The 11,720-nt window shown below is 41.7% G+C and overlaps 1 protein-coding gene across 1 annotated transcript in view; it reads left to right on the forward strand.

Moving 5' to 3' along the window:
- ARFGEF2 (ADP ribosylation factor guanine nucleotide exchange factor 2) overlaps window positions 1-11,720 on the forward strand; it is a 45,438-nt gene that overhangs the window by 32,241 nt on the left and 1,477 nt on the right. Inside the window, exons 26-38 of the mRNA XM_035122146.2 lie at window positions 85-236; window positions 357-529; window positions 2,145-2,305; window positions 3,211-3,341; window positions 3,448-3,577; window positions 4,406-4,541; window positions 6,533-6,671; window positions 6,755-6,809; window positions 7,124-7,238; window positions 8,088-8,218; window positions 8,952-9,120; window positions 10,290-10,428; window positions 11,294-11,411. Coding sequence (XP_034978037.2) covers window positions 85-236; window positions 357-529; window positions 2,145-2,305; window positions 3,211-3,341; window positions 3,448-3,577; window positions 4,406-4,541; window positions 6,533-6,671; window positions 6,755-6,809; window positions 7,124-7,238; window positions 8,088-8,218; window positions 8,952-9,120; window positions 10,290-10,428; window positions 11,294-11,411 — 1,749 coding nt within the window. The remainder of the gene's footprint in view (window positions 1-84; window positions 237-356; window positions 530-2,144; window positions 2,306-3,210; window positions 3,342-3,447; window positions 3,578-4,405; window positions 4,542-6,532; window positions 6,672-6,754; window positions 6,810-7,123; window positions 7,239-8,087; window positions 8,219-8,951; window positions 9,121-10,289; window positions 10,429-11,293; window positions 11,412-11,720) is intronic.

An 11,720-nucleotide genomic window follows, 5' to 3' on the forward strand; every position in this document is an offset into this window, starting at 1 on the left:
AGGTTGCAGGGCTGTATTTGTATAGTCCAATTTTCACTGGATATACACTTCTTCTGAGAGAATGCCTGTTTCTTTTTTTAATAGGTTGGTTGCAATCCTAATGAAGACGTGGCTATCTTTGCGGTTGATTCTTTGAGACAGCTGTCAATGAAGTTCCTTGAGAAGGGGGAGTTAGCCAACTTCCGATTTCAGAAAGACTTTCTGAGGCCATTTGAGCATATCATGAAGAAAAACAGGTTCGTCCTAATAACTTGAAATGTAAATGTGTTCTTTTATGCCAATGCAGATTCCTGTGGTGTCATCATGAACGATACCACAAATAAGGCAGTAATTATTATTATTTTCTTTTTCTTCAGGTCTCCTACAATTCGAGATATGGTAATACGCTGCATTGCTCAGATGGTAAATTCTCAAGCTGCTAATATTCGCTCAGGGTGGAAAAATATCTTCGCAGTATTTCATCAAGCAGCATCTGATCATGATGGGAATATTGTGGAGCTGGCATTCCAGTCAACGGGACATATAGTTAGTAAGTAAATTTTAGCAAGACTAATGTGCCAAATGATAATGGTAGAGGCCAACCTCAAAATTTTGAAACAATAACTTGTAGTATTCCTGTTCTCACATGTATTTCAAAAAATAATAAACCAGAGCCTAGGGCTTGCCGATCAGAAGGTCAGCAGTTTGCATCCCCGCGACGGGGTGAGCTCCTATTGTTTGGTCCCTGCTCCTGCCAAAGCATGTCAAAGTGCAAGTAGATAAACACTGTGTTTCCCCTTTTTTAATACGTAGTCATAAAGTAAGCCACAGCAGGGTTTTTCTATAAGTAAGAGAAGTAAGACGTACCCCGAAAGTAAGCCGCCATTGTTCCTGTCGCCTCCTCAGCCCCTCCTGCGTGCTCAGGGAGCCAGTGAACCAGCTATAGGCGCAGGAAAAAAACGTGCCTCTCACTGAGTTCTGCACTGCCTGCTCAGCGCGCAGGGAGAGGGGTGGGGGTGGGGAGCCTCTTCCTGCCCCTCTGGGAGCCAGCAAACCAGTGAGAGGTGCGGGAGAAAAAAACGTGTCTCTCACTGAGTTCTGCACTGCCTGCTCAGCATGCAGGGAGAGGGGTGGGGGAAAAGAAAGCCTCTTCCTGCCCCTCCTGTTGCTGACACGCAATAAAAATAAGACATCCCACCGAAAATAAGCCACCCCATGTTTTTTTTTTTTTTGAGGAAAAAAGTTATAAGACGGTGTCTTAAAAAAGGGGAAACACGGGTAGGTACCACTCCGGTGGGAAGGTAAACGGTGTTTCTGTGCGCTGCTCTGGTTCGGCAGAAGTGGCTTAGTCATGCTGGCCACTTGACCCAGAAGCTGTCTGCAGACAAACACCAGCTCCCTTGGCCTATAGAGCGAGATGAGCGCCGCAACCCCAGAGTCGTCCGTGACTGGACCTAACTGTCAGGGGTACCTTTACCTTCTAGAAAATGCTGGGTGGGGGGGTGGCTCCTTTATTTTGCTTTTAAAGGAAAACACATTTTAAGAAGGGATTGAAAAGCTCCTTATGAGAACAAGGAATCCAGCAGCCCACAACTTTGAAATTTCTGCAGCTGTAGGCTCACTGAAAGCATTGTATGATGTAGTTGTGTCAAACAAGTTCACTTTCAGAAACTGCCCACATTGTGTGACACCAGCTCTGGCACAGCGAGGCTTGCTGTAAATCTCTGCTTACCCTTAGGTGACATCCCTGCCTTGCCAACAGGTTTGTATGGGTTCCTGGGCTCTGCTGGATGGCTGTCCTCCCTTTTAAGACTGATTGGATTAGCAGGAGAAAGTTGCTGACAAAAGAAGTCCCCTGCAATTGCAATAAATTTCAACATACCTACTTACCTCTCTGGACCACCATAAATAGCTGCTGGACTTTGTGATGGGCTATAACTCATGCAAGTTGTGCAGGCCTGGTGCAACGGGGCCCCTCCTATAATTGCATTCATCTTGACTTCTTGCAATCAGTATTTATTAGGTAGAAGGACAAATGTTTGTATCACAATGTAACTCCAAGCCCTGTTGACCTGGTCTGCTTATGTTGTGTACCAACTGTATTCTAAAGCAGAGCAGAAATACAAAAGTAGTGATTTGTTTTTATTTCACATTTCCCTCCACAGCCAATATTTTTCAACAGCATTTTCCTGCAGCAATAGATTCGTTCCAGGATGCCGTAAAATGTTTATCAGAGTTTGCCTGTAATGCTGCCTTTCCAGACACCAGTATGGAAGCTATTAGACTTATTCGTTATTGTGCAAAATACGTTTCAGAAAGACCTCAGGTACTTTCCTCCCCTCATTTGTATTTCTGTACTTTTTCAGAGGCTCCGAAATATTTTCAGTATGTCTACCTTCCTCAATCCCTAAAGACCATTAGGCAACAAGGCAATGCAACCCAATTCCAGCAAGCCTTTTGGATAGGCTGTTTTTTTATGACCACTGCTTGCTTCTTTTTTTACTGTTTTGCGCTATTGGATTTTATTGATTTTACAAACTCTTTCCATTTTGGAGTGTGTGTTTTTTTTATAAAAAACAAACAAACCATGAAAGCTACCTTAGACAATTTGTATCGAATGATTTTATAAATGATTTTAGTAACAACAAATATATTATGTCACAGGCCTGCTTTAAATTAAGCCTGCACTAGTTATTATTGGGTAGCACAGGCATCCCCAAACTTCGGCCCTCCAGATGTTTTGGACTACAATTCCCATCTTCCCTGACCACTGGTCCTGGTTAGCTAGGGATCATGGGAGTTGTAGGCCGAAACATCTGGAGGGCCGCAGTTTGGGGATGCCTGGGGTAGCACCTTCTTAAATCATACTCAGAATAACATTATGATTGACTTCAGCCCATTGATTTTAACAGACCTACTCTGAGAATGATTTCGTTGGATGGTACCCATTATATTTCAGCAACTCTATCAAATCTTAGTTCCTTCCTCCTCCCACATTTCAAATTAAATATGAATGGGGAATCTCTACCATTTTTGCCTAGTGGCTTGGGCAGAAAAATGTCCCACCAGGAGGGATATTAATTTGTTGTGAGGTTACGGAGCGATTTGCTTGTGTGTGAAACATTTTTAAAGTGTCTTGCTACTTTTCTTTGCATTTCTCCATTCTTTAGCAAGACCTGATTGAGTGGCTTAAGTGTTTGTACTGAACTACCAGCTCTTGTATGTTCACAGGTTTTGAGAGAGTACACAAGTGATGACATGAATGTGGCCCCTGGTGACAGAGAGTGGGTTAGAGGCTGGTTTCCCATTTTATTTGAACTTTCTTGTATCATCAATCGGTGCAAGCTAGACGTGCGGACGAGGTAATGAAACATCATCTTCTTTTTGGTTCTGCCCAGATATTAATGTTTTTCCCTGTTAACTTGTATTGTCTTATTACTGCTTTCCTCCCCCCCCCCCATGTTGTAGAGGCCTAACGGTTATGTTTGAAATCATGAAGAGCTATGGCCATACCTTTGAACAACACTGGTGGCAAGATCTGTTTCGAATTGTCTTTAGGATATTTGATAACATGAAGCTTCCAGAGCAGCAGTCAGAGGTATTGGAACCCATTTTATAGAAGCAAACAATATTAAAAACAAAAATTGAAGTCAAACTTTGATCTAGTGCAAGCACCCCCAAACTTCGGCCCTCCAGATGTTTTGGACTACAATTCCCATCATCCCTGACCACTGGTCCTGTTAGCTAGGCATCATGGGAGTTGTAGGCCAAAACATCTGGAGGGCCGCAGTTTGAGGATGCCTGATCTAGTGGGATTTTATTATTCCTTTTTAGTGGGGTGGGGTGGGGTGGGGTGGGCTTGAGGCTTTTCTATCTGAGGTACGGTAGCATGCCACAAGGGCATTGGTTTATGTTCCATGTTGTCCTTGTGCCTTAACCAAGTTGAGCAAGAACATTGGGCCACTCTGTGCTTCAGTAGGTAGTCTAGTTACTTGCTACGTACAGTATACAGTGGTTCCTCGGGTTACAAACACTTTGGGTTACAGACTCCACTAACCCGGAAATAGTACCTCGGGTTAAGAACTTTACCTCAGGCTGAGAACAGAAATTGCGCGGCAGTGGTGCAGTGGCAGCGGGAGGCCCCATTAGCTAAAGTGGGAGCTCAGGTTAAGAACCGACCTCCAGAACGAATTAAGTTCAGAACCAGAGGTACCACTGTATGGTGCTGCTTGGGTTAGCATAAACAAAAATAGCAAGTTGCTATCCTTAGGAACTTGCAGTGTTAAATTTTTACAATGGGAAAGCAGCATGGAGGCAGCCTTTAGATTTATAAGCTTTATTGTGCTTTTCAATATTCAATCAGAACTTTTCCCAGTTAGCAGTATTAAAAAAATAAAAATACAAGGCCTGCTTTTTCTCTTGACAGAAATCTGAATGGATGACTACTACGTGTAATCATGCACTTTATGCAATCTGTGATGTATTCACTCAGTTCTATGAAGCTTTGAATGAGATTCTTCTTGCTGACATATTTGCACAGTTACACTGGTGTGTAAAACAAGGTAGCTTATTTACATACATGTCACTTTATTCTCTGGGTGGATGAATTGGTCAAATTCGCTCAGTTTCTAATTTTTCAAATCTAATTTTACCTAGTAAAATTCATTTTTGGTTTTTTTAAAATAATTTTTATTAATTTTACATATAATCACAATATGTAACATTGTATCCTCTTATTAAGTCTCTTGGCTCAACCAAGCTTAAACGATTTCCCTCCCTCCCGCCTAATGGTTTACAAAATTAAATTTTACTTTTTTTGCATTTCACTTCCTTTCCTATTCTTGTTATATCATTACTTAAGATATTAAATTACTCAACCTGAATAGGTAACTAGTTCATCTTACAAATAAAATTCATCTTACATTACAAAGTAAAATTCATTTTTGTATGCTGTTTCCATTAGTTGATGCGTTTTTGTTCGTAATGTCCCCTGATTTTTTTGCAGAAAGAAATCCTTTCAGAATGACACAAAAAAATTGCCTCTTACCACTTCTATATCTTTTGGAGCCAAGTTCAGATAGCATTGTATTGTATATATTGTATTGTATATTGCTCAGCATTGGGCAGGCAGGAATAGCTTTTTAGGTACCATCTGTTTAATTCCTCCCATTGTTCCTGAGATGCTGATCAAACCTCCTAGATGCCTAGGTGCCTTTGCGCCCCCCCCCCCCATTAAATATTTGAGGAAGCTTCTTTTGCAAATGGGAAAAAACCCATGGGGGGGACTGACAGTTGGGGGAAAGCTCCATTTTTTTAGGATCAGCTCAAAGTTGTTGAGTTTCCCTGTTTTTATGGGGTTCAGCTCACAGTTCTGCAGCTACTCTAGGAAAGGAAAGGGACCCATTTCTACAGTTTCCAGACAGATAATCTAATCAGCCAGTCACATGTTGCCTGGGAAACAAACAGCCTGCCTCTGCAGACACAATTGAGGCCTGGGCAAGGAGCCTGGGCGAGGCCTGGAAGGGAGCTAGCTCCCTTATCTCCCTCCCCGATCTCTTGCAACCAGCTGCTGAGTGGGTTCCTTTCAACACTCTCTTTCCCTCTTGTTAGCCTTTAGCTCTTTTTTTTTTTTTTAAAAAAAAAGCACGATCTGCCTTTTGCCCCTGGGCAGTTCAACTCCAGGGACAACGCATTCACTCCATAAGACGCACAGACATTCCCTCTTACTTTTTAGGAGGGAAAAAAGTGTGTCTTATGGAGCGAACAATACGGTACTTAACCTGAGGTACTACTGTAATTGCAGTTTCCCCCTTTCTGCCCACTGACTTTGCACAAGTCTGTCTGCCCATGGACGATCATGCTGTGCTCTTTGTGAGACAACGGGATTAGCATTCCTAGTCTTACAGAAACCCTTTTCTTTTTTGACTGAGGCTACATATTGCCCTGGTGCAAAAGTAATAGAGGTTTCCTGCAGGTGAGGTGCCAACCTTGGAATAGTGCATTCTGTCCCTTTCCTCCTTTTACTGGTGTGATCTCCCCCTCATTTTCTGTCATTAGCCATTATATTCACCTTATCTGTGTGTCCTGAACCGCAGGCCCTGCGCTAATGCAGTCATGGTTAATTCTAATCAGGTTTCCTAAAACAAAATTTAAAGAAAACTACCAGGCATTAAAACTGTGGTTTAAAATAGCCTTCAAGCTTTGGTTTTTAAGAGGGTCGTGATTAATGTTAACCATGGTTTTACATCACTGCATATAGGAGGGAATCATGAGGGCGGGAGGAAAACTTCTGGAGAGGGTAGGATAAGCAAAGAATACAATATACACATATAATGTTACATTTGCTCCATCTCATTGTCTCATTTTGCAGTGTTGCCTTGACTTACTACTTCCCAGTATGAGTAAGCTCTAAACAACTGCAAGTCATTCTTGTTAGGTGGTTTATAAATACCATTGATCTCTTACTCTGTGTGTCTATAGTCACGGTGAATGTTCTTTAATTTTGCTTAAATGAGGATTATTATTATTTAAGATGGTTCTTCATTTTCTGCAGACAATGAACAGCTGGCTCGATCGGGTACCAACTGCCTAGAAAGCCTAGTAATATTAAATGGGCAGAAATTCAGTCATGAAGTCTGGGACCAAACCTGCAATTGTATGCTAGAGATCTTCAAAACTACAATTCCTCATGTGTGAGTATAATTCTAAATGCGGAATATGTAAAGTGGTTTCAGATTAGGTTACATTTCAGATCATTTTTTTTTCTTCCTTGAAGCTTGCTGACATGGAGACCAGCAGGAATGGAAGATGATTCATCTGAAAAGCACTTGGTAAGTGCTCTGATTATTTGTTCCTTAGCTGAAAAAAATGTGCGCAAAATGATGTATGTGACAGTTTCATGTTTATAGACATTTAATATGGAAAAAGAAGTTCTCTGCAAGAACATTCATTAGACTCATATTTATTAAGAAATAAAAGTATTAGTAGCAGCAATATGTATCTTTGGATGTGTTTTTAAATAATAATAATATATCATTATTAATTTTTTTTTATTTCCCACCCTCCAAATTGTATTGTCTTGAAACTGAGAGACTTGTGAATGATTCATGAAAGAAGCATTAACACAGATCCTGTTTCCTTCTAGGATATGGATCTAGATCGCCAGTCATTAAGCAGCATAGATAAAAATGCTTCAGAAAGGGGGCAGAGCCAGTTTTCAAATCCAACAGATGAAAGCTGGAAAGGTGGCCCTTATTCAAGTAAGTCTGCACTTCAGTCTCCTCAACATCTCTATCTCTATCTATCTATCTATCTATCTATCTATCTATCTATCTATCTATCTATCTTTGAGGGCTATCCACTCCTCATCCAAGTCCCCTTACAAGCAACACCCACCCCATTGTGCTGAAGGCCTGCTGAGATTTTCCATTCTGCTTTCAGCACCATCTGCATACAGGCATTCTCAGTTCCTAGCCTCCACTACAGTGCTGCCGCCAACTTGTGTACAAATTTGTTTCCAGAAATTTGTAGCATTGTGCAAGAGCCTTGGAAATGGCAATCCACAACCATTGACAGCCTATTGCTGGTTGTTGTTGTTTTTTAAGAGCTTGGGTTGATGGGATTCGTAGATTCTTGAAATTTTCTTAACAGGATTCATATGCCAAATAATCATCTATAACCTCTGAGAGGTTTACAGTCCCATTTTCAAGGTCAAATTACCGGTATGCTGGTTGGTTAACCTCAATTCAAGGAGCCTTGATGTAGCAGTGACACAAAAGTCTGCTATCTTACTTACACAGGAAAGTGTATTCTGTTGTTGTTATTTATTGAATTTATATACCGCCTTATACCCGGAGGTCTCAGAGCAGTCCTAAAGTATTATTTTATCAATGGCATGGTGCTAGTCTAGGGATGATGGTAATCTTCACGGGCACCACGGTAGCTCATAAAATCCATTGCTAGAGAATGTTGCACAGTATCTGTTTGGGAAGGAATCATGGGGACCAGGGGAAGTGGCATCAAGGTACCTTTATGTGGCTACACCAGTTTTTAGTGCATAAAGCCAAATTACTTTGAAACTAAGACCTATCATATTGATATTCTCTTAGACCAGAAACTCTTTGCCAGCCTCCTTATTAAGTGTGTTGTGCAACTGGAATTGATACAGACCATTGATAACATAGTATTTTACCCAGCAACGAGCAAGAAGGAAGATGCTGAGCATATGGCTGCTGCTCAGGTAAGAAGCCTCACATTCTTCTCCAGTGTCACATCTTGACTTCCCCATTTGGTTAACATTTATTGGACAGGGAGTGAACTGTGCCCTGACAGTCTTTTGCCTTGTATGTGAAGTCCCCCTATAACAGTGCCTTAGTTTTAGCTGAAGAGGCTTAGCGTTCTGCTCTGGCTGGCATGAAGAGCATGAAGTGAGCAAACAAAGCGTTGCTACTGAACAATTGTAGATAGGTCAAAGTCATCAGTGAAAATGAAGGATACTCCTGAAACTGATACCACCCTGTTTTTCTCCAGAAGACCCGATGTGCCGACTGACTGGGACAAATGTTGCTCTGAACCGGAGAGAAATTTAGATTACATTTCCAATAACAGAACTGCCTACATTTATCTACATTTATTCTCTAATTGCATCCAGAAGCAACTGGCGCATATTCTACCTGTGCATGTGTGATTTTGATGGTTTTGTCTCCCACAAACTGGGAGGCATCATCAATTAATGGTGATTTTGCAAGGAATAATGACACTTCTTTTACCGATACCAGAAACTGTGGCATGTGCCCTCTGCTCTGGGTGGGTGGGTGGGATAGCAACTGATGTACCCAGGTGCACTGGACTGATACCAAAATTGGTCTATATAGTATTGTGCTTGGAGATTGTGATATACTCTGATTAAAGGAAAAAATATGATTGCACCTATTCCTTCAGCCAACGTTTTGTAACTGGATTTTCCATTTTAGAGGGACACACTAGAAACAGACATCCACATTGATACTGAAGACCAAGGAATGTACAAATACATGTCTTCCCAACACCTGTTCAAGTTGCTGGACTGTTTGCAGGAGTCCCATTCATTTTCAAAAGCTTTTAACTCAAATTACGAACAAAGGACTGTCCTGTGGAGAGCAGGTGAGCATGAAGTGTGTGGTGCACAAAGGGTTTTTAAAAATATACTTAAAACAGTGTAAGCAAAAAGTTGCAAGTTTAGTACATGAATCCAGTTGAGGGAACTGGTGGCTCCCCAGATGTTGCTAGACTGCAACTCCCATCATCCTTGCCCATTGGTCATGCTATCTGGAGCTTATGAGAGCTGCAGTCCAGCAATATTTAGAGGGCCACAGATTCACCATACCTGATCTAATAACATGGAATTTTATTATTTTGATTTTGTGGTTAAATGTATAACTAATAATATTATAATCCAATTACGAAATGTACCTTGCTAATGATCTTATATCAAGATGGGGAATCAGCAACTTCCATCAGCCCCGGGCGGCATACCAGTGGTAAAGGAGTGATGGAAGTTGTAGCCTAGCAACTTCTGGAAGGCAACAGGTTTCCCATCCTTGCCTTGTATGAAGATCACAGTATGCAATAGCTGTCCATATCCGTTCATCATGTAGGAGTTCTGTAAATCAGATTCAGTGAAATGAAGCCAAAGCTAATGCCATTTATTTTGCCCTTATGGTACAGAGGGAAAATGTCATATTTTGGGTTGTTGTAAACCAGGCATAGGCAAAATCGGCCCTCCAGATGTTTTGGGACTACAACTCCCATCATCCCTAGCTAACAGGACCAGTGGTCAGGGATGATGGGAGTTGTAGTCCCAAAGCATCTGGAGGGCTGAGTTTGCCCATGTCTGTTGTAAACCGTAAACCTATAGAAGGGTTAAGTGCCCTTTCCCTTTTTCTATTCTAACCACTTCCTCCTAAAATTGTAGTTTTCCCAGTTTTAAAAGTGCTATTGGATGGTAACTATGTGCATTTAAGTGTAATGTGGAGTCAGGCTCTAAGTGAGGCATTAAGAGACTTTGTTCAGGGTTTAAGTTGAAACTGCACATTCTCTTGCTCCAAATCCCTCCCTTCAATAGTGTTTACCTGTATGTGATTTCAAAGGCATATGTGTCTTGCCAAATTTGTATTTTGGACCTCACAGTGTGGAAAAGTTGTATGCGTGCATGTCTATTGGAGTTGGAGCAGGCATGCAGTTACACACAATCACCCATCGGTTTTAGTTTTCTTGTTGGGGTTACAAGCAGCTTGAGAATATCTAGCTATGTTGCTGTTCTTGATTTCTAGGGTTCAAGGGTAAATCCAAGCCCAATCTTTTAAAACAAGAAACCAGCAGTTTGGCTTGCTGTCTGAGAATCCTCTTCCGAATGTACATTGATGAAAATCGCAGAGACTCCTGGGAAGCTATACAAGAGAGACTCCTGAAGTAAGCATTATTTCTACCCTTCAAAGATGTTACTAGGCTGCCCAGTCGAGTGACTGCTTTTGGCTGCAGGATTCCAGTGTCGGTATGGAATGCCTCCCCCTACATCTTCCTATTAATTTCAGTCAAGGTAATAAAAAGTGATGGGTGTTCAAATCTGGGCCTTCCATTAAGACCATCCTGGAATGTGTCTGTGAAAGTAACCTGATACCTGGAGCAGGCCATTCATCCCTTCCGCACCATTTGATAAAAGAGCTTTTGACTCTGGCTTCAGTGCGCTTTTTGCAAAGTGTTGCTTCTAGTTAGTTAGGTGAAATTGTTCAGAGAGTGAAAAGATAATCCTATTCATAAATGACATTGGACAGCATGTGTGGATACCAGATAAAGAAAATCGCCCATTTGTACATTGAACTGCAATACTTCCAAGCCCACTTGCCGCTTCAGCCAGGTGATTTGAAATAGAAAACACAAAGGTCAAATAACGAAATAAAAAGACATTGAGAGGATTTCAGTATAGCACTGTGATAATGGTACAATTTATAGAAGCGTTTCAGCTTGCAGATGGAACAATCCCTCATTTCCTCTCCTGCCACTCTGTTCTAGGGGTTCTCTAAGCCAGTTTTGGGGGGCAGGTGTATGTGTGGCGGCAGCAGAGGAGGGAAAAGCCCCGTTGCCCTAGTGGAAATCCTTGCGTTAGTTGAATCCTGCCCACTGAATGTTTTGTCACTTTCCTCTTCCCATTTAAAGTGAAACCTATCAAGCTTCCACGTTTACTGCTAGGCTTGAGGGTAGACTGCAACACCTGTTGATTCCATTTGCTTACAATTCCTTTTTCTATGTATTGAGTGGGTGCATAATCTTTCTCTAGTGTGTGCAGTGAGGCGTTGGCCTATTTTATCACTGTGAACTCAGAAAGCCACCGAGAGGCTTGGACCAACCTCCTGTTGTTACTTCTAACAAAAACACTAAAAGTCAGTGATGAAAAGGTAAGAAAAGATTCTCACCTTGCTTTCATGCACATTAATTTCACACTTTAACATGAAACTACTGTATATCCCTTTTCTCTCTCACACACACATTGTATGAAAGGGCATCACAATTAAATTGTGGCTTCAGGGATGTGCCTCTAGCCCCACCCCCCAAGGTCATGTGGAGGTGGTGCTGGCCCTTCTCCAACTCAGGCATGTATACAGTATCTGTAAAAGGAGAGGCTGTGCCTGTTCTGGAACTCTGCGAGGGGTTGCAGAATGCACAGGGCTGGTGGGAGCTGGAATTCAACCACATCAGGTAGGACC

The sequence above is a fragment of the Zootoca vivipara genome, chromosome 7 (genome assembly GCF_963506605.1).
Source record: "Zootoca vivipara chromosome 7, rZooViv1.1, whole genome shotgun sequence".
NCBI lineage: Eukaryota > Metazoa > Chordata > Lepidosauria > Squamata > Lacertidae > Zootoca > Zootoca vivipara.